We start from the raw sequence: 22,951 nt of genomic DNA on the forward strand, positions 1-22,951 counted from the left end.
TGTTCAAGCATTAGCTCTCAGTTTAAACCATCTGGACACTGTAATAATCCTGACAATGTGACACGTAGACACCAAGGTAACAATTAGAAGTGAAACCCAGTCTCTGTAACCTTGTACTATGTTACTTTGTATTTTTGATGACGTAGCAACATTAAGTACAGAATAAATGGAAATTAATGAAAATGAATCACAGATCCTGCAGGATAGATATACAGTCAAGATCAGCAATCTCAGATGAAGTAAGTTTAAAAAAACAGAACAGAAAGTGAAACAAAAAAAAAGGAAAAATAACAACTGTTTTTCTCAAGGAAACAGTTCTGTGAAACAACTGCAGTGATGAGAAAGATAATCTGCCATCACTACCATCTAGAAGGACAAGGGAATGCCAGCATCTCAAGTTCCCCTCCAAGTCACTCATCATCCTGACTTACATAAGAACAGTAGAACTCAGAGCAGGAGTAGGCAATTTCAAACCCTTTAATTCAATCATGGCTGATCTCATCTTGGCCTCAACTTCACTTTCCTGACCATCTCCGTAATCCTTTAACCTATTACTAATTAAAAGTCTGTCTCACTTTTCCTTAAAATTTATTCATGGCCTGGCATTGACCACACTGAGGTGATGAATTCCATAGAATCATGACTCTTTGTGAGAAGTAATTACTCCTATGTTTTAAATATGCTACCCCTCATCTTTAAACAATGCCCTTTTGTTCTAGATTCCTCCACGAGGAAGCATCCTCTCGACATCTACTCTATCAATCCTCTTTAACATCTTATGAGACAGTCATTAGAGAACTACACCACAGACACATGACCCATTTTATCTCCACCAAAAACAAGCAGCAGACTATTCTAATCCCACATTCCAGCGCTTGGCCCACAGCCTTGTATGCCTTGGCATCACACGTGCGCATCCAAATACTTCTTAAAATGTTAAGAGGGTTTCTGCCTTCACTCTGCTTACAGGCAGTGAGTTCCAGATTCCCACCAACCCGAGTGAAAAAGGTTTTCCCTCACATCTGCTCAAAACCTCCTGCCTGTTACCATAAATCTATGCCCCGGTCATTGATCCCACCAGTAGAAAGGTTTCTTCCTGTCTATCCTATCGATGTCCCTCAATTTTACACATCTCCATCATATCCCTGCCTCAGTCTCCTTTGCTCCAAGGAAAACATCTCTCTTCATAACTAAAAACTCTCCAGCCCAGGCAACATCCTGCTAAATCTTCTCAGCTCTTTCTCTAATGCTTTCACATCCCTTCTACAATGTGGATTCCAGAACTGGCCACAATGTTCTAACTGTGACCTAACCAACATTTTATATAGTTCTAGCAAAAACCTCCCTTCTCAAATCCAAGCCTCGGTTAATAAAGGCAAGAATCCCATTTGCCTTCATAACCAGTTTATCCACTTGTCCTGATACCTGGAGGCACCACTGTATATACACTCCCAGGACCCTCTGATCCTCAGTGCTTCTCTGGATCCTATCATTCATCATTATTCCCTTCCCATGTTCCTACTGTCTCAAGTCCATCACCTTGCATTTGTCTGGATTGAGCTCCATTTGCTACTGATCAGGCCACCTGACCAGCCTGCCTATATCCTCCTGTAATCTAAGGCTGTTCTCCTCACCGTTTAACATCCCACCAACTTTTGTACCATCTGCAAAACTTACTGATCAACCCTCCTAACATTAAAGTCTAAATCATTTGTATTAAATTTAAACAGCAGGGGCCCCAAGTTAGACCCTTGTGGGATCCCATTGGGCAGAGGTTTCCAGTTTAAAAACATCCCTCAATTACTAACTTAGATCTCTTCCCATTCTTCTAAACTCCAGAGATTAAAGGCCTTAACTGCATAATTTCTATTCAGAAGCCAAATACCTTATTTCTTGAATAAATCTAATGACTTTCTTCTGAATTGCTTCCAACACAACTACATCCCTCCTGAATTAGAGACCAAAATTGTATGCGTTACTCCAGGTGCTGTCTTACTAATGACTTGTACAATTACAGCAATACTTGCTTACTTTTAATGTTCTATTTAGCAATTATGCCAAAATTCCATTACTTCCTTATTATCTGCTGTACCTGCATGTTAAATTTCAGACTTGGAACTATAATTTCTATTTGTTCACTGTCAATAGGTCAAAATCCTGGAGCTCCCTTCCTAAAAGCACATGAACTACAGCAGTTCAAGAAGCAGCTCACAAATCACATTCTCAAAAGACAACTTGGAATGGGCAATAAATGCTGGCCCAGTTAGCAATGCCCAATCCCACTCAAGATTTTTGTTTTAAAGTTAAAGAGAAACACTAGTAATGCACAGATCCAGGCTAGTTTTCTAGGAGTACGCATTCAAATCCGACAAACGGTAACTGGTGTTGTCTCCTCACAAACTCCACCAGGGTGGGCCAGCCCTCACTTGGTCTGGCCTATACATAATTCCAAACCCACACAAAATGTAGTTGACTCTTAACCACCCCAGCCAGCCTCTCAATTCAAGGGTATTTAGGGATGGGCAAGAAATGCTGCCCTTGCCAGCAATTCTCACCTTACATTGGAAAAAAATAGTTACCATGTGATCATTGCTTGTGAGCTGCAAGTACCTAGTTGATCACAGCCCCATAATTGCAGGACCTTACTGTGTACTTATCACATCATGCTCTTAAGTTAGTCACCATTTTGATTTGGAAATATATCGTCATTCCTTGGCACTGAGTCAAAAATCCTGGAATTCCCTCGTCGTAGCACTGTGGGCTTACCTACAGCACATGCCTTCCTGAACTACTGCAATCTATCTCCCCACGACCTTACCAAGGGCAACTACGGTCAGGCAATAAATGCTGGCTAGCCAGTGACACCCATGTCCCACGAATGATTTAATAAATATACGTTGAAACAGCTTGAGATTGTGAAAGGTGTTATATCAATGCAACTCTATGCAAAGAGTAATACTGAGTTCGAGGAGGGAAATACAGAAGAGCAGATGTAAAAGATAATAGTGACAACAGAATTAAACCAAGGCACTAAGCATTTGACTCCCAAAGCCCACGTTGTCACATTATGGAGTCCCCATACTTAAAAGAGTACAGCATTTTCTTTTGTACTCATCCGCCGATTCACAACTCATCGGAACACTTCCTTTCCCCTGAAGCGTCAGTCAGGAGGATAACAGAGGCGCTCCAAACTCGCCATCTTCTCAATAACGTGACTTCTGGCATCAGTTTTACTGATCGCGTTTTTCTTTTGCAAAAACCTTGATCTCTGTCCTCCACTTCCTTATAGGTAAGCGGAAAGCCATGAAACGTTGAGACAGGAGAAACCACGTTTAGAGAATAAAGCACAATGACAACCAATAAATAGCGATAAGCATTGATGAGAGCTGAGATTTAGCTATAAACGAACTCATTGCAGACATTTGAGTGCAGAGAGCCAGTTGTTAGTTAAGGAGCAATTAAGTTAGTCGCAGAGAACTAATTGCAGGCAGCAAGTTAATTGGTGAAGTTGCAGTTTTGTTTAGGTTTATCAATCTCACCTCCATCTGCGAATTGTTCGGTGAAGTAGACAGTGGACTGGACAATGCCAGCCACGGAGCAGAACAGTAGGAGCGGCAGCAGCATTTCGGTGAGCACCAAGCACAACGGGCACGAACAGCGCAAACCTGTAACAGCAAGAGCACTGACTCCGGGCTCGGACTGTCTGGTTCAACCCCTTCTCTCCACACGGCTTCAAACCATTGGCCACAGTCAGCAGCGGCCCGGCAAATCAACTCCAAACACGTTTTTCCGTCCTTCTAGTTCCTGGATGATTCCAGACGGCCGCATCTCTTGTTGCGGTCTCTTTCCTGTATTTTTTTTTGTTAACACCAGAAATGGCCAAATCCGAGGAATTTACTCGAGAATAAATTACTAGCTCAGCATTAAATTGAATGTAAAATGTTATAAGGGTAACAAATTATCCGGATTGGAGCTTCAATATTTGGCTCACTGTTCATAGGATTAAAAACTAAATTCTCAGCGTCATTGGATTGAGTAATCGCGTGCATCCCCCTCTCTGATGAAGGGTCTAGGCCCGAAACGTCAGCTTTTGTGCTCCTGAGATGCTGCTTGGCCTGCTGTGTTCATCCAGCCTCACATTTTATTATCTTGGAATTCTCCAGCATCTGCAGTTCCCATTATCTCTTAAAATTTGTGTTCGGATCATTTGACTTGAGCCATGGAGCAAATAGGAAATTCCGTTTATTTTTGTAGAAAGTTGAATCATAGATAACATGAACAAAGAACTGAATATCATTCACAGGACAATGGAATAATACATAAACCTACTGATTTACCCGATTTTACATTACAGAGACGCCCGGTGCGATGAGAGGAGTGACCGAGCACATGAACAAATCTGAGCTGTCAGAATTTGTAAAACGATTTGTCATATTTGATCAAACTGATTCGATTGTTTATGTTATTTATTATTATTCATGCACTGGATAATGTGGATAATTTTGGGAATTTGCTCAGTAAATTTGCAGATTATATCTTGGGAGGTTTTACTGTGTTATACACACTACATAAAGATACAATGCAACCAAGTGCAAAATGAGATAGGTGTGCTAGAGGAATCCTCCAGTTTACATACATGTAGATTTTTGCAGGTTGGTAGAGCCAATACATAATAATACTGCGGCAGATTGAAAAACATTGTGTAACTGTGCAAGGTCACTGAAGAGTCAAGACTAATGTAGAGAAACTAACTAATGCTAAAAGGTATTGAGTCGAATGAATAGAAATATTCAATATAAATCAAAGGGCACCATCAATGGCAAGAAGGAACTGTTCAGTCATGGTGCTACTTCAAATTGAATAGTCTTATCAAAGTTGAACAAGTTTGTATGAATGGATGCTGTGAATGTGTAAAACACTTGTTCCTGACTCAACTCGTGAGGGAATCAGCTTCCATTTCCCCTTGTCCAATTCTAAAAGATTCAATTTTTCATAGGTATTTCTTCATGAAACCACTTTCTGCCTGTTTTGAGTGAGTTTTCACTGAACCTACTTTTTTTGTGGTATACATTAATTTGCACATACATATTGGTGGCCTGATCAAGTGGTTTGCTGATGACATGAAAAATGGTCAGGTGATTGATGCTGAGAATAAATCAGTGGACTTGTCAGATGGGGCAGAAATGTGGAAAACGGAATTCAATCTAGAGATTTCTTGACAGATATATGACTCGGCAGGGATTATGAACTGTGTAAAGGCAAACAGATTTTAGTTTAGAAAGGCACTGCGTGTCAGCACAGTCTTGGTGGGCAGAAGTGTCTGTTCTTTGTATCTTTGTAGTATTGAGGTAAAGCATGCAGGAATCAAAAAGGACAAAAAAAGTACACAACTAATAAGAGAAAATGGCGAGGTGTAGAGAAAAAAAATGGAGTAAATGACCACAGATCTCTGAAGGTAGCAGGTCAGATCAACAAGATAGTTAAGTGAAATATAGAATTCTTTCCTTTATTAGCCAAATTGTAGAATCCAAGAGCAGGGAGGTTATGCTGGAGCTGCAAAATCATTTGGCCACAACTTGAGTAGTGTGAGGAATTCTGGCCCCCTCATTAAAGAAAAGACATAACTGCACAAGAGAGAGGACTGGAAAATTGTAGCTATAAAGGAAGACTGGTTTTGTCAGGCTATCCAAACTGCTAGAAAAATTCAGCAGGCATGGCAGCATCAATGGAGTGAGAAAGAGTTCAACGTGACTCTTGGAGCTGAACAGGACTGTAAGAGGAGGGTGAATTTTATGCTGTAGAAATAAACGTTCTCTTTTTGGAACAGAAGACGCTAAGGGGAAATTTGAATGAAATGAATAAAATGTTGAAGGGCATGGATGATAAGGGCCTTTCTACTTTAGCAGAGAGGTCAGTAAGGGGAGGCATAGATGTAAAATTATTGCTAGAAAGATTAGAGGGGAATTGAGGAAAGCTTTTTCTTAAATTGAGGGGTATCTAAAATTCACTGCAAGGAAGGGCAGCCAAGGAGGGAAAAGTATTTGGAAATGCAAGTTATGTGCCATAACTTCTAGAACTATAGACCAAAATCAGTTAAGTGCGATTGGGCTTGGCCATTCATTATTTGACTAGTATAAGTAGCCTGTTTCTGTGCTGTAAACCTTTTATAATTCAGCATTCTTATTTTCTTCATTCTTTCAAGGGATGTCAGCATCATTGGAAAGGCCAATATTGGTTCCTTTTTCATAACTGTACTTGAGAAGTTGTTGATGGGCCACCACCTTGGACTGCTGCAGACTACTTAAGTCTGCTTAATGAATACTTTTCTTCGGTATTCACAACTGAGAGAGACCTAGTTGTAGAGGAGGACAGTGTGAAACAGGCTGGTAGGCTAGAGGAGGTCGCTGTTTGTAAGGAAGCTGTGCCAGGAATTTTGAGGACGTTGAAAATAGATAAGTCCCCCAGGCCTGATGGGATTTATCCAAGGATTCTATGGGAAGCGAGGGAAGAGATCACAGGGCCTTTGGCGATTATCTTTTTGTCCTCACTGTCCACAGGTACAGTGCCGGAAAATTGGAAAGAGGTAAACGTCATTCCCTTGTTTAAAAAAGGGAATAAGGATAATCCTGTAAATTATAGACTAGTTAGTCTTACATCAGTGGTGGGAAAATTATTGGATGGGGTCTGAGAGATAAGATTTATGATCACTTCCAAAGGCACAGTTTGATTCGTGATAGTCAGCATAGATTTATGAGGGGTAAATCATGCCTCACAAGCCTTACTGAATTCATTGAAGAGGTGACCAAACACGTGGATGAAGGTGGAGCAGTGGATGTGGTATACATGGATTTAAGTAAGGCGTTTGTTAAGGGTCCCCATGGTAGGGCTCATGCAGAAGGTAAGGAGGTATGGGATAGGGGGAAATGTGGCAGATTGGAATCAGAATTAGCTGACCATTAGAAGACAAAGGGTGGTAATGGACGGAAAATATTCAACATGGTGCTCAGTTACGAGTGGTGTACCACAAGGATCTGTTCTGGGTCCTCTTCTATTTGTGATTTTTGTAAATAATCTGGATGAAGGAGTGGAAGGGTGGATTAGTAAATTTGCGGACGATACAAAGGTGGGTCGCATTGTGGACAGTGCAGAGGGCTGTCCTAGGTTACAAAAAGACATTGATAGGATGCAGAACTGGGCTGAGAAGTGGCAGATGGCATTTAACCCTGAAGAGTGTGAGGTGATTCATTTTGGAAGGAAAAACTTGAAAGCAGAATACAGGGTTAACAGAAAGATTCTTGGTAGGAGGAACAGAATGATCTTGGGGTTCATGTCCACAGTTCCCTGAAAGCTGCCACCCAGGTGGATAGAGTTGTTAAGAAGGCATATGGTGTGTTAACTTTCATTAACAGATTGAGTTCAAGAGCCGTGAAGTTATGCTCCAGCTATTCAAAAGCCTGGTTCGGCCACAAATGGAGAATTGTGTCCAGTTCTGGTCACCTCATTACAGGAAAGATGTGAAAGTGTTGGAAAAGGTGCAAAGGAAACTTTCCAGGATGTTGCCTGGAATGGAGGGGAGGTCTTAAGAAGAAAGGTTGAGAGAGCTAGGGCTTTTCTCTTTAGAACGATGAAGGATGAGAGGTGACTTGATAGAGGTGTACAGAATGATCAGAGGTATAGATATAGTGGACAGCCAGAGATTTTTTCCAAGTGTGGAGGTAGCTATTATGAAGGGGCATAGTTTTAAAGTGAATGGAGGTAGATATTGAGGAGACATCAAAGATAGGTTCTTTACTCAGAGAGTGGTTGGGGCGTGGAATGCATTACCGGAGAGGATGGTGGAGTCGGCCTCATTAGGGGCATTTAAGCAACTATTAGATAGGCATATGGATGATAGTATAAGGTAGGAGTGGAGGTTAGGTAGACCTTAGGATTAGGGTAAAAGTTGGCACAACATCGTGGGCCAAAGGGCCTGTACTGTTCTACGTTCTATGTTCTACCTGGTGTAGGTAAATCCAAATTGCTGATAAAAAGGGCATGCCAGGATTTCAACCCAACAAAGGTGAAGAAAGTGTTGTGTAGATCCAAGTCACTGCAAGAAATAGAAAGATGCAACTAAAAGAAGTTAGTAGCCTCAATTAGTGCTCCCAACTATAAACCTGAAGGAGTTATTACAAACAATGAAGATGGGAGATAGTGATAGATTATTTTACATTTATTGATTTTGTGGGATGTGGGCATCGTTGGCTGGCCAGCATTTATTGTCTGACTCTAGATGCCTTTGAAAGGATAGTGGCAAGCTGCCTTCTTGAACCGCTGCAGTCCAACTGCTGTGGGTTGACCCACAATGGCCTTAGGGAGGGAATTCCAGGATTTTGACCCAGCAACGGTGAAGGAACAACAATATATTTCCAGTTTGGTGAGTGGCTTAAAGGGCCTTGTTGCCCTTGTCCTTCTAGATGGCATTGGTTGTGGGTTTGGAAAGTGCTGTCTGAGGATCTTTGGTGAATTTCTACAGTGCATCTTGTACACACTGCTGCTACTGCAAGTTAGTGGTGGAAGAAGTGGACGCTGTGGATGCAGTGCCAGTCAATTGGGCTGCTTTGTCCTGGATGGTTTCAAGCTTCTTGAGTGTGGTTGGAGCTGCACTCATCCAGGCAAGTGGGGAGTATTCCATCACACGCCTGACTTGTGCCTTATAGATGGTTGACAGGCTTTGGTGAGTCAGGAGGTGAGTTACTTGCTGGAGTATTCCTCGTTTCTGACCTGTTCTTGTAGCCACTGCATTTATGTGCTGAGTCCAGTCCAATTTCTGATCGATGATAACTCCCAGGATGTTGATAGTGGGGGATTCACTGATGGTAGCACCATTGAATGCCAAGGGATGGTGGTTAGATTGTCTCTTATTAGTGATGGTCATAGTCTGGTATTTGTGTGGCGCGAATGTTAGTTGCTAGTGTCAGCCCGAGCCTGGACATTGTCCCGATCTTGTTACATTTGAACATGGACTGCTCCAGTATCTGAGAAGTCATGAATAGTGCTGAATGTGGTGTAATCATCGGCAAACATCCCCACTTCTCACCTTATGACGGAGGGAATATCATTGATGTAGCAGCTGAAGATGGTTGGGCCGTGGAGACTACCTGAGGATTCCTGCAGAGATGTCCTGAAGCTGAGATGATTGCTCTCCAACAACCACAACCATCTTCCTACATGTCAGCTAATGACTCCAACCACTGGAGAATTTTCCCCTTGATGCCCACTGATTCTGGTTTTGCTAGGGCTCTGTGATGCCACATAGAGTCGAATGCAGCCTTGATACCAAGGGCTGTCACTTCACCTCTGAAATTCAGCTCTTTTGTCCATGTTTGAACCAAGGCTGTAAAGAAGTCAGGAGCTGAGTGGCCCTGGCAGAACCCAAGCTGGGCGTCACTGAGCAGGTTATTGCTTAGCAGACACTTCTTGATATCACTGTTGATGATAACTTCCATCATTTTACTGATGATTGACAGTAGATTGATGGGACATTAATTGGTTGGGTTGGATTTGTCCTGCGTTCTATGTACAGGATATTCTTGGGCAGTTATCCACATTTTCAGGTAGATTCCAGTGTTCTAACTGTACTGGAACAGCTTGGCTAGGGGAGCACAAGTTCTGGAGCATAAGTCTTCAATACCATTGCTGGAATGTTGTCAGGGCCCGTAGCATTTGCAGTATCTAGTGCCTCCAACTGTTTTTTTATATTATATGGATTGAATTGAATTGGTTGAAGACTGGTAACTGTAATGCTGCAGACAGCTGGAGATGGCCAAGATGGATCATCCACACAACACTTCTGGCTAAAGACTGCTGTGAAATCTTCAGCCTTATCTTTGGAAAGACCTGGAAAGTAAATGAGGAACAAAAACAGAAGTTTCTGGAAAAGCTCAGCAGGTCTGGCAGCATCTGTGAAGAAAAAATCAGAGTTAACGTTTCGGGTCCATTGACCCTTCCTCACAAGTATACTGATTTACAGCATCTGCAGTTCTTTCGGTTTTTATTTGGAAAGTAAATGAGTTTTTCAGCAGGTTGATTGCAGCAATAGTCAAGTTGACTAAAAATTCTCGAGTATACTTTGGGAGCTTTAAACTGTTGGAAATCTTGTGTGTTTGTAAGAGTGTTGGAGCGAGGGATATTTTCAGCAGTTAGTCCATGATCCAGCCAGAGCATGGTCCACACAAAGTGCAAATGATTTGAAAATGCATGTGTACTGTTCACGTCCTATGGTTGCAGAATGTTCTTTAATTTATTTTCACAGACCATCAAATAGGGCATTGTTACGTCGAGAAATCCCACCCTTTGTACAAATCATCATTGTCAAAACATTTCAAGTCAACCTTGATTTGAACTCAATTTTGTATATAAGACAATCAGAATGGTAAATATAATTTGGCTGAAAATAAACAATCAACTATAATCATTCTGGTTATCACCATCACCCCAGCATCTTATTCAAAACCAGTCAACCGAACCTTTCTTCCCATCTCCCATCATGTTGTTTGCATTGTTATTTCTTATGAAGAAACTTAACTTTTTTGAGCTCAATTTTCTCCTCTGATTCCAACTGTGATCCTGAAATGAAACAACTCTGTTTTAACATTCTAACTGCAGAGTTTAGTTCTTGGTATCCTGTTCAGAACTTCCACTCTTCACCAAAACATCTCAGGCTCAGTTGTAATTAGCCGTGAAAATGACAGTCTCTTCCCAAATCCAGCAATTCCATATTTCCCACTTTAAGCACCCATTTCCATTTTGATTCTTTTGTTCAATCCTAGATACAAGAAAGACAATCTCTCTTTGTCCTTTCTTTCTATGACTGCCTTATTATTAAAGCTGTAGAAACTGCTGCCTACTGGCAAAGTATCCATTGCCATGAAAGTTTATGTTCATTTTTCTGTCTGATCAATTTGCAATTCTAGTCAAGATTATGCAACTCCAACACTATGTTTTGGCATAGGTATGGTTCATTGTGATTTACCTGGTCTTCTCTAATGCATTTGACAGAGTATGGAACTGCTTGTGTCACGATGATCATTATTTCTATAGTGAAGATTTTACCCAGTAGGAAAGATTGGAGGCTGGGCCTCTTTTCGAGAGAAGGTTGGGGTTCACATGATGATCTGATATTCCTAAGGCTGTTGGGGGGTAGACACAGAGGGGATATTTTCAAATGTGGCAGAAAACAAAAATAGGACCTGTAAATATATAATTACTAATAAGTCCAATCAGGAATTCAGCAGAAACATTTTTTTTAATCTTGTGAATCATTGGAATATGGGACTTGCTACCACAAGGATGAGTTGGGGTAAGTAGGATGAATCCCTCTATGGGAAAACCAGATGAATTGTATATTATGCTGTGAAATTTCTGAAGAAGGGTCAATCTAGGTCCGAAACATCAGCTTTCCTGTTCCTCTGATGCTGCTTGGCCTGCTGTGTTCATCCAGCTCTACACCTTGTTATCTCAGATTCTACAGCATCTGCAATTCCTACTATCTCTGTATATTATGCTAACTGGGTTAAATGATGAGGAATGGGAAGAGACACTTGTGGAGCTAAAACATTTATGGGCAGACTATTTTGGTATGAATGGGAGAGATAATGGGAACTGCAGATGCTGGAGAATCCAAGATCATAAAGCGTGAACCTGGATGAACACAGGCCAAGCAGCATCTCAGGAGCACAAAAGCTGACGTTTCGGGCCGAGACCCTTCATCAGAGAGGGGCATGGCGAGAGGGTTCTGGAACAAATAGGGAGGCGGACTGAAGACGGAGAGAAAAGAAGATAGGTGGATAGGAGAGTATAGGTGGGGAGGTAGGGAGGGGATAGGTCAGTCCAGGGAAGACGGACAGGTCAAGGAGGTGGGATGAGGTTAGTAGGTAGAAAATGGAGGTGCGGCTTGAGGTGGGAGGAAGGGATGGGTGAGAGGAAGAACAGGTTAGGGAGGCAGAGACAGGCTGGACTGGTTTTGGGATGCAGTGGGGGAAGGGGATGAGCTGGGCCGGTTGTGTGCTGCAGTGGGGGGAGGGGACGAACTGGGCTGGTTTTGGGATGCAGTGGGGGAAGGGGAGATTTTGAAGCTAGTGAAGTCCACATTGATACCATTGGGCTGCAGGGTTCCCAAGCGGAATATGAGTTGCTGTTCCTGCAACCTTCTGGTGGCATCCTTGTGGCACTGCAGGAGGCCCATGACGGACATGTCGTCAAATGAATGGGAGGGGGAGTTAAAATGGTTCGTGACTGGGAGGTGCAGTTGTTTATTGCGAACCGAGCGGAGGTGTTCTGCAAAGCGGTCTCCAAGCCTCCGCTTGGTTTCCCTGATGTAGAGGAAGCCACACCGGGTACAATGGATACAGTATACCACATTGGCAGCCTGCAGCCCAATGGTATCAATGTGGACTTCAGTGTGGTATACTGTATCCATTGTACCCAGTGTGGCTTCCTCTACATCAGGGAAACCAAGCGGAGGCTTGGAGACCGCTTTGCAGAACACCTCCGCTCGGTTCGCAATAAACAACTGCACCTCCCAGTCACGAACCATTTTAACTCCCCCTCCCATTCATTTGACGACATGTCCGTCATGGGCCTCCTGCAGTGCCACAAGGATGCCACCAGAAGGTTGCAGGAACAGCAACTCATATTCCGCTTGGGAACCCTGCAGCCCAATGGTATCAATGTGGACTTCACTAGCTTCAAAATCTCCCCTTCCCCCACTGCATCCCAAAACCAGCCCAGTTCGTCCCCTCCCCCCACTGCAGCACACAACCGGCCCAGCTCATCCCCTTCCCCCACTGCATCCCAAAACCAGTCCAGCCTGTCTCTGCCTCCCTAACCTGTTCTTCCTCTCACCCATCCCTTCCTCCCACCTCAAGCCACACCTCCATTTCCGACCTACTAACCTCATCCCACCTCCTTGACCTGTCTGTCTTCCCTGGACTGGCCTATCACCTCCCCACCTATCTTCTTTTCTCTCCATCTTCAGACTGCCTCCCCCTCTCTCCCTATTTGTTCCAGAACCCTCTCCCCACCACCCCCCCACCCCTCTGATGAAGGGTCTAGGCCTGAAACGTCAGCTTTTGTGCTCTTGAGATGTTGTTGGCCTGCTGTGTTCGTCCAGCTTCACACTTTGTTATCTTAGTATGAATGGGGCCTGTTTCTGCAGTGTACATCCATAGATTTTAAAAATTGTAATATTATTACCGTTCAAAAATATTGCTGAAAAAATTAGAAACACTATTCTCAAGAGGGGACTTCTAAGTGATGAACTTATAACAGTTGACAAGATAATATAAATAGGAAAATCTGACCCTGCAAAACAGGCCACGCCTTAAAACTAGGAAAGGGAGAAATTTAGATTAGAAAGCAATATTCTTTTTCTGGAACCGAAACGTTATCTCTATATTTTTTTCGCTCCATATACCGCCAGACCTGCTCAGTTTCTCCAATATAACAAGGTGTAGAGCTGGATGAACACAGCGGGCCAAGCAGCATCTTTCTCTAATAGTTTGATACTGATTTCCAGCATCTGCGGTTTGTTTTTTTTTGGGGCTGCTCTTCACAGACATTATTACCAATGAACAGAGGGAAACGAAAGCTTTGAGAAACAAACTGATGCTACAATGGGGAGTCCAGAATCTCTCTGAATGGACCAAATGGCTTTCTTCAACTATAAGCATCCTGTGATCACATCGGTCTACGAGTTCATTAGTCAAAGGATAATACCTTAACTCTAATATAGCAAAAATGACATTCCTTTTGTAAGGCAATATATTCTTCAACTATTGTTGTAACTAAGATTAATTAAGAGGTAATATTTACTCAGTGCTGGGATTGAAAGCCATAGATGTCGCCAGGATCCGAATTCTACCCGCTACAGAAGCGCAAGGGACAACCCGGAATGAAATGAGGATACTACCGGGACCCGGAACTCTTACCGTGTAACGCCAGGGTCAGGTAACTAGGCAACAGCGGGAGTCTGGGCCCAGATTTGGAGGTAGGTTCACTTTAGTCGATCCTCCGCGACAGTTTTAGTCAGGTTAGAAGCGCTGTGTAAGTTTGAGGAGTTTGTTTGTTATCTTGTTTATTCTAAAGACAAACGCCCCTTCCCGGCCAGGTCTGTCAGCAACTGTAGAGAGAGCCCTATCTCCTAGCTCCTAACCTCATCCCGCCCCCTCGACCTGCCCGACCTCCCTGAACTGAACTATCTCCTCCCTACTTTACCACCTACACTCACCTATACCGGCTCCATCCCCGCCTCTTTGACTTGTCTGTCTCCTCTCCGCCTATCTGCTCCTCTATCCATCTTCTATCCGCCTCTCCCTCTCTCCCCCCTATATATTTCAGAAATCCCTTCCCCTCCCCCATTTCTGAAGAAGGGTCGAGGCCTGAAACGTCAGGTTTCCTGCACCTCTGATGCTGCTTGGCCTGTGTTCATCCAGCTCTACACCGTGTTATCTGTAGGGAGCCACAAGGCTCGAGGTTCGTGTTAACATCATCTCCCGCCGCTCCCCAGACAACCCATTTCAAAGTCTGTTCGTCCTGAAACATCTTCCTGCCCTTTCCACTCAGGTTATAAAATAATCTGTGTGCTTCCCGCGCTGACGTTTTATTTTTGTTGCCGATTTCTGCTACCTGCGGTGTTTTCAAAGGGTAGACTCTGGCACTTATCTAGCGCCATTCACGACCGCCGTATGCCCTAAAGTGCTTAAAAAGTAAACGAAGTGCTTTCGAGAGCTGTTCACTAATTTATGTCGGAGCTGTGGCAGCAAACTTGCTCACAGCAAGATCCTACATATATCAACGTGACGATTGGATAATCAGTTTTTGTGATGTTGAATGAGATGTAAATATTGACCAAGATACTTGGGATAACTTGCCGCTCTTGTTTAAACTCGTATTGTTGGATCTTTAAATGTCTGCCCGAGAGTATGTACGGCGTCACAGTTTAATGTCATAACATAAAGACAGTGCAGAACTCTCACAGAACGGGAGAGTCAACCTAGGCCTTCGTGTCAGCATTTAGGAGTGGAACTTCAATCCACATGCTTCTGATTCACGTGAGAGGGCTACCAGCTGAGTCATAGCTTTATTAATATTCCTGTACATCAGTGTCACTGTATTTCATTTCAACATGCTATAGACTGGGCAAAACAAGACTACGACCAACAGATTATGCCAAAATTCTGAAGTCCTGCCATATCCAGTGATGAATGGTGATAGACAATTTAAAATCGGAGGATGAGGCTTCTCAGACATCTCATCCTCAATGCTGAGGTAGCCCAACATGTCAGTTGGAAAAAAAAATAGAAGGCTGAAACATTTCAACCATCTTCAGCCAGAAGAATCAAGTGGATGATCTATGCCAGTCTCCTATATCAGAAAGGCCAGTTAGAAACAACTTAAGGCACTGGTGTAGCAGTGAGTTTTTTAAATTCATTCATTGAATGAGGGTGTCGCTGGCTAGGCCAGCATTTATTGCCCATCCCTAATTGCCGGAGAGCAATTAAGAGTCAACAAGGTTTCTGTGGGTCTGGACTCACGTGTAGGATTGTCCAGTTAGGATGGCAGTTTCCTTCCCTAAAAGACCCAAGTGAACTGGATGGGTTTTTCCAACAATTGACAATGGATTCATGGTCTAATTAGACTCTTAATTCCAGATGACTTTTTTTGTTGAATTCAAATTCCACCATTGGCCATGGTGGGATTCCAACCTGCATCCCCAGAATATTGTCTGGGTCTCTGGATAACAGCCCGGCAATAATGCCACAAGGCCATTGCCTCCCTGGGTCCTGAAAGTATCCTGACAATAAGACTGAAGAGTTGTGCTCCACAACTAGCTCTGTTTAAGTACAACTGTAACACTGGCATCTGTCAGACAATGAAGAGAATTGCCTGGGTATATCCTTTGCATGAACAAACAGGACACACCCAGTCTGACCAATTACTGTCTCGTAAGCTTATTTTTGATCATCAAAAAAGTGATCGATAATGTCAATGATAATGCTATCAAACATCACTTACTTAGCATAACCTACTAATTGACCTTCAATTTGGATTCTGCTGAAATCACTCATCTCCCAACATGATTAATGCCTTGGTCCAAACATTGAGCTGAATTTTAGGAGTGAGGTAAGGGTAATTTCCCTTGACAAGAGGCAGCATTTAACCAAATCTGCCACCAAGGAGACTTGGCTAAATTGAAGTCAACAGAGTAAGGGGGCAAGCTGTCCACTGGGTGAAGTCATAACTAGCACAAAGAAAAGTGTTGTGGTTGGAGGCCAATAATCTCAGCTGCAGAATTCCAGGAGTTCCTCAGGGTAGATTCCCTGCCAAACCATCATTAGTTCCTATGTGGGTATCTTCACAGTACATATTGTACTGTATTCAGAACTAGTTATGACCACAGAAAAGTTTTGCAACACTTCAAACCTCTGTGCAGCAACAGCTTGACAACTTCCAGTGGAGGTTATGGTACAAAGATCAATGTTGCTGACCTTAAAATCACGTTCTCCTTGCAGGTCCAGTTAAGCCTAGATAAGGTATGCTTACCAGGAAACATTGAGGAACTCCTTTCCTTTGTATTTTAGTTGAATCCTGATAAATCACTTAATTGAAGGGTAGGTTGCTAACCAGTAGTTTGCGAGCTGTCCTACTAAGTAAACTAATACACTAGGGCTGTTTTGAATGGAGGGACATTCTGCTTTTAACAAATGCATTTTATTTATCACTAGAAGGATGCTGCTTTGTGACTCCTCTTTCTTGACTTTGTGTTTGCCTATATAAGGATGTTCAGGAGAAGTGGACTGGGGAGTTCTGCTCTGGCAAGAGCCCAGGCTCAGCTCTCTGGACAGAGAATATCAGGAATCTTCGAAGATTCTGGGGACGAACTGCGGGTAATTTTTAAAAATTTGCCTTCAAAAGGCATCCTTTGATAACTTATGGAGCTGATCCTTATCCTTATCAGGCTGCTGGGTTGCTGGGAACTGTTTCACTTTATGCCTTTATTTTTCCCTCCTGTATCTATTCTTCTGTTCCCAACCCTTTGACAATGTGTGTCTCATATAACTATCTCCAGAGAACCTGATGACCTTTCGATAAAATTCAAGCTTCTGGTTAGTAACTGAAAGAATAACATGTCAAAATTTCAGGTGTGAAAACTTTTACTGTAACAAGTAACTAAATGATACTATTATGACACTTTTTTGTGATAATGTTAAAATACAAAAGATATTTCTTATTTAACTTTAGTCATAATCAAAAATCTGTCTCTCTCACTCTGTCTGTAGTTATATATTACATTGCATCTGAACTGGTCATGTCACCTTCTCGGAACATCTTTAGTATTATTCATAGTTACTGATGGCTTACTTCATTTTTACCTTCCCAGCCTGGTAACTGCTGATTTCTAAACTGTATTTCACTGCGAGGGTTCCACTGCAGATTCTTTACCTATAGCTGAATCTGCCTGCCTTATCCAAATTCCCTTTTGATTTTTCAGTCTGAGGAAAAAAACACTCCCACCTGTTTAGTGAACAACTCAGTCAGCATTTTCTCTGCTTCTTGTGCAGAACTGGTAACCTCTATTAGCTGTTCTCTGTCTCTCAGATGGTTGTAAACTTTGTGAAACAACCTGCTGTCAATCTGTGATATACCCATTGCTTTGTAAGAAAGACTCTAACCTGATCTCAAAATAGCTTACTTTGCTGTCTTTCACCATAGAAACATGACACACATTAGCCTTGAATCTTGATAGCATTACTAATTAATTATCTTTGATCACAACTCCCTTTTATCTAAGAAGTGGACTGTTCAGAGCCAAAGTGTTTAAGTGTGAAATCAATTATACCTTGAATATGCAGAATACTCTGCTCCCCCATTATGATTTTGCTGTTTCCCCCTTATGATTAAGTGCCTGACTTAATCTCAAAGCCTATTCTTGTGGCTCATTTCAGATTGGGAATTACAAGTATTGACCATATCTCTTCTACCACTAAACCTCCACTTTCTCCTTGAAACAAAAGTAGAATTCCTTTTCTAAATTTTTACTCTTATTTGCAGGAATATATGAGCGCACTGTATAAGAAAAACAATACCCTGAGAGTTAATCCATTCAACTTGCATGAAATTAGTGACTTGAGTGATTTTTCAACAGAGGATACTGTAGACAAAGAATGGAAGGAGAATCAATATTCAAAAACTGCAGCCACTGTAATGCCAGTAGAAGGCATCAGGGAGCTGACATTGACAGGCAGTCGATTTTTGAAGAAACCAAACAAACTAGCAGTATCACAAAGTCCTACAATGAGCAAGAGCGTGTTGAAGAAAGCTAATGAGATGAACACAAGAAAACCGAGTACTGCCTCTGTGTTGAGCAGATCCTCCAGTGCTGCACTTGCCAGACTGGCACAAATAGAAAGCAGAATCATGAACAGAAGACTGAATGCACACACGATCGATTCTGATGAGTATTTGTGCAGTTCTGATGAAAAGCAGATTTCACCCAAGTCAAGCAGTGAGTTAAGTGGAAAAGGGAGCAGGTTCTTGAAGAGAACAGCAAATACTGCAACAAAGCAGGAGACCAATGTCAGGGATCTGAAGAAAGAAATTGGATCTTCAAAGAAAAACCAGCAGAATGGACATCCTAGATCTCCAGGCAAAGTGGTTATGGTCAACAGTGATGAGGAGGAAGTAAAAATGCTAGGAGGCTCCTTTAAACTTACTGATGAAAGTGAACTTACAAAACAATCACACAAGACTGCACAACATGGTTCCAAATTACATAACCAGGTAATATATATACACACTAGTACTTCGTCAGCTTTCATTTACATTACTTCGTTAATATAGTTAAACATTCCAAGTTGCTTTACAAGAGCATTGTCAGACAGCGTTTAGTAGTGAACCACATAAATTGATGCTTAAGACAAGTGACAAAAAGCATCATCAAAATGTTAAGTCTCAAAAAATGGAGAGAGAGCAGAGATCCCAAGGGTGGATATTTCAGACAGTGGAGCTGATGTGACTGAAGGCATGGTCGGAACAAAGAAGGTTAGGTGAACGAGAGGTCAGAATTGGAGGAAAGGTCCAATTAGTGCACACCAACCATGTTCTCAAACTAGTCTCGCTTGCCTCCACTTGGCACATATCCCTCCAAACCTTTTCTATTCAGTGCTTATCCAATACTGTAGTTTAAATATTGTAACTGTACCTGTATCCACCACTTCCTCTGGCAGTTCATTCCACACATGAGCACTTTCTGTGTAAGAAAGTTGGCCCTCATGTCCTTTTTAAAACTTTCTCCTTTCACCTTAAAAATATGTCCCATAATTTTGAAGCCCCCATCCCAGGGAAAAGACCCTTGCTATTCACTTTAACTATGCTTCTTATGACTTTATAAACCTCTGTAAGGCCACCCCTGAACCTCCTTTGCTGTAGTGAAAAAGCCCCAGCCTATCCAGCATTTTTTTATAACTCAAATATACTATTCCTGGCAACATTCTAGTAAATTTTTTTCTGAACCCTCTTCAATTTAATAATAGCTTTCTATAACAGGGTGATCACAACTGCACGCTTTAGTCCAGAAGAGGCAATCCTGAGGGTTTAATGTTGGAGGAGGTTAGAGGGAGAAGAGGAAGGTTGAGAAGTTAGAGAAGTCAAGCTATGTTTAAAACAGGATCCAAATCAGATCAGCAAGCACAGAAGTGGCAGCATGGTGGCTCAGTGGTTAGCCCTGATGACCTGGGTTCGATTCCAACCTTGGGCTACTGTCTGTGTAGAGTTTGCACATTCTCCTCATGTCTATGTGGGTTTCCTCTGGGCGCTCTGGTTTCTTCCCACAGTCCAAAGATGCACAGGCTAGGTGGATTGGCCATACTAACTTGCCCATAGTGTTCAGGGATGTGTAGGTGAGGTGGGTTATTAAGGGATGGGTCTGGATGGGATGCTTTGAGGTTCGGTGTGGACTTGTTGGGCCAAAGGACCGGTTTCCACACTGTAGGGATTCTATGAAAAATTCTATGAAAATTGATAGTTTAACAGGGCTTATGTATATGAGGATATGGCCAGCAGAATTTTAAATGCAGAAGTTTACAGGAATTGTTAATGAACTGCAATTGAAAGCAATTTAAAGGGAAAGTGCAACAAAAGATTTTGCCTTAATTTCAGATAATTTTATCTTTATTTTGTGGTGCAAAAATTCAAGTCCTTTTCTTAGAATACAAAATAAATGCTGCTTTGCAGATTACTGCAGAATTTATAAATGTGTAGTTAGGCAGGCTAACTAGTGGGTTTACCCAAGAAGTCAATTTGTCAGAATACACTAAACTGTGTATGTGGGCCAATGGAATTCATATTGGATTACACAAGAGGAAGGGAAGTGAAAGGTTACGGTGGGGTGCTTATCAAAGGTTATTGTAAAGCATAGCCAGCTTTTCGATTCAAGTGTGTGACTTAATTAGGAATAAGGCCTACAAGGTATCTTCTGGGATGCTGGTTGACCATTCCCACACATGGCTTAGCAGTGTATTGGTGCTCACGTTTTGTACTCAAGAGAACCGAATGCAGTAGGATCTATTAAGACCAGGTTCAAGTGTTACATCATGCACCAATCTTGGTGGATTTCCACAGAGATTCTCCAGTCAGATACAATTTGTGAAGTTTGTAATTGCACCAGGGTACAGAAATGCCTGGATTTTCAGTCAACAAGTTGGTTCAGAAATGAGTGTCTTGTCTGGGCATTATAGCAGAGATCCTGTGAGAGGATGTGAAATTGGTCCATTAGCTGGTAGACTTCACCGTCCTAGAGCAGCAACTGCCTGTTTTGATTATTACTGTTCTTATTTCATGCTTTGAAGCTTCTTGTGGCTAGTGCCATGCGGGTGGGGGAGTAGCGTGGAGACAATGTAGTAATTGTATCATAAATTGGTAGTTTCTTGTTAATACTTCCTCCAATTACACAATTGAATCTTTTCCACCAAAAAGACATTGACTACACTGTATGGTCAATCACCGATAAAACAGCACAGTTTTAAAGCACATTCATATCATTACATTTGATGTATCTCCTTATTTACAAAATTTTACCTTAAACATTGTAGTGGTTACATCAATGGTTATAAGGTTCATTCCCTGAACATCCTACCTCACTCAATTTGATTTTCATCATAGGCTTCCCAAACAGATGAATGTATTTTCCTAATCAGTCTATCAAAATCTTCAATGTAAAAATCTACTCTTAACCTTCCGTGTCCTAGTTATTATTTTCCTGTTTTTTTTTCTTATATCAGTGGCTCCTCGTTGTCTTAATGGAGTTGTGATTAATCCTCACTGGACCTTCCCATTGTTTTAAAATCTTCTCTACAGTACAGTGACCTCATTAATATTTTGTACAAACCTTTTTTTTATTGTACTATAAACCCCTATTCATAAAACGCAAAACACTGTCTTCTTTATAACTTTTATTCAACTGTATTTGAACCTTAAGGAAATTAACTTTAGGATCTCTCTCAACCTACGTGTTCACACTCAACTACATTAAGTTACATTTGCCACTTGCCTACTCATGCTATGAATGCCTGAATTTTTTCACAGACTCATCCTTACTGTTTGTGAAGCAGTTATTGGCAAAATTTGAGATTGTACTTACTATGGCCGACTCCAAATCGTCTAGTTGTGTCAAGAAAATGGTGTCAACTCTGTCCCAGTAGTGGCTTTGTAAGAGAATTCTCTATCAGTAGCTGCAAAATACACTCGCAACTGAAGGATTAGATTCATAGAGACATACAGCACGAAAACAGACCCTTTGGTCCAACTCGTCCATGCCAAACAGACATCCTCAATCAAGTCCAGTCCCATTTGCTAGAATTTGGCCCATATCCCTCTAAACCCTTCCTACTCATATACCCATCCAATCCCTTTTTAAATGTTGTAATTATACCAGCCTCCTCCACCTCCTCTGGCAGTTCATTCCATATATGCACCACACTCTGCATAAAAAAATTGCCACTTAGATGCCTTTTAAAACTTTTCTCTCTCACCTTAAACCTGTGCCGTCTAGTTTTGGACTCTGAACTTGAGAAAACTGTTACTTGCTTCATGTGCAAGGTTTAAAATACAACTTCCTAGTTATTGGGTGCAGAGCACCATTTGTAACTAAGAAAGTGTATAGATCACTTACTTGGAGCATCTAACTTCAATAAGTTGAAACCTATCCTGTTCTATATGTTAATCCTTGGTCTAGGTGTAACATTTGTTTATTAATCTATTGGTGTAAATTTATAAATATTGGCTATACTTGCTGACATGTTTTACCCCATGACATTCATTGACTTGCCTTTTGCTTTGCTTATAGTCTATCATGAGAAACCACCAGAGGAGCCCTTTGAGAATGCCCTCACCACCCAGTGTGGGCACCCCTCTGAGTCAGTCTCCACGGATGAAGTTTGTAAAACGGCGTCCATTTTCCCCATCTGAACAAAGTGAGATTAAATCTCTGGATGAGCTCTTCACTGAGCCCTCCGTTGCTGATGATCTGAAAAATCTTGACAGTGAATCCTCTAATGGTCAGTATCTTGTTGTTTCTAAAATTAGGCATCTTGTTTGATTTTGAATTGGTGATGAACACATGGTTTGATAGATAACTTGGAGTTTTACAGCATTGAAAGAGGCCTTTGGACACATTGTATCATAATTAATTAACCTGTTCAGACATGTTGTGACTAACCTGCATGTCACGGTGCATTCAGCCCCGAGGCAAGGCTTTACCATTAGGCCACAGGAGCTGGATTAAAGAATCCTGAAAGAGACGCCCTTTCAAGTTGATTTGAAACTGTGGTCCTTGAACATAGAATGACTCGGTATTGTCTTTCTTTTTCAAAAAAATTACCAAGAGACAAAGTCAAACTAGATTTTGATAAGC

At 41.9% G+C, this 22,951-nt stretch overlaps 2 protein-coding genes across 6 annotated transcripts in view; one reads left to right on the forward strand and one right to left on the reverse strand.

The window, feature by feature from the left end:
- Nucleotides 1-3,716, reverse strand: part of LOC125465672 (calreticulin-like) — a 42,723-nt gene extending 39,007 nt beyond the window's left edge. Inside the window, exon 1 of the mRNA XM_059638570.1 lies at nt 3,540-3,716. Within this exon, the coding sequence (XP_059494553.1) occupies nt 3,540-3,624 (85 nt within the window). The 5' untranslated portion in view covers nt 3,625-3,716. The remainder of the gene's footprint in view (nt 1-3,539) is intronic.
- Nucleotides 3,171-22,951, forward strand: part of c30h19orf44 (chromosome 30 C19orf44 homolog) — a 33,421-nt gene continuing 13,640 nt past the window's right edge. Inside the window, exons 1-5 of one of the 5 annotated variants that reach the window (XM_048559509.2) lie at nt 3,171-3,289; nt 13,874-14,029; nt 16,820-16,928; nt 18,094-18,822; nt 22,385-22,595. In XM_048559509.2, coding sequence (XP_048415466.1) covers nt 16,821-16,928; nt 18,094-18,822; nt 22,385-22,595 — 1,048 coding nt within the window. In that variant the 5' untranslated portion in view covers nt 3,171-3,289; nt 13,874-14,029; nt 16,820. Of the gene's footprint in view, nt 3,290-13,723; nt 14,030-14,350; nt 14,515-16,819; nt 16,929-18,093; nt 18,823-22,384; nt 22,596-22,951 lie in introns of those variants that run through there. The other 4 variants (XR_007250306.2, XM_048559507.2, XM_048559510.2 and 1 more) reach the window with 4 other exon arrangements.

This window comes from Stegostoma tigrinum, chromosome 30 (genome assembly GCF_030684315.1).
Source record: "Stegostoma tigrinum isolate sSteTig4 chromosome 30, sSteTig4.hap1, whole genome shotgun sequence".
Classification (NCBI taxonomy): domain Eukaryota; kingdom Metazoa; phylum Chordata; class Chondrichthyes; order Orectolobiformes; family Stegostomatidae; genus Stegostoma; species Stegostoma tigrinum.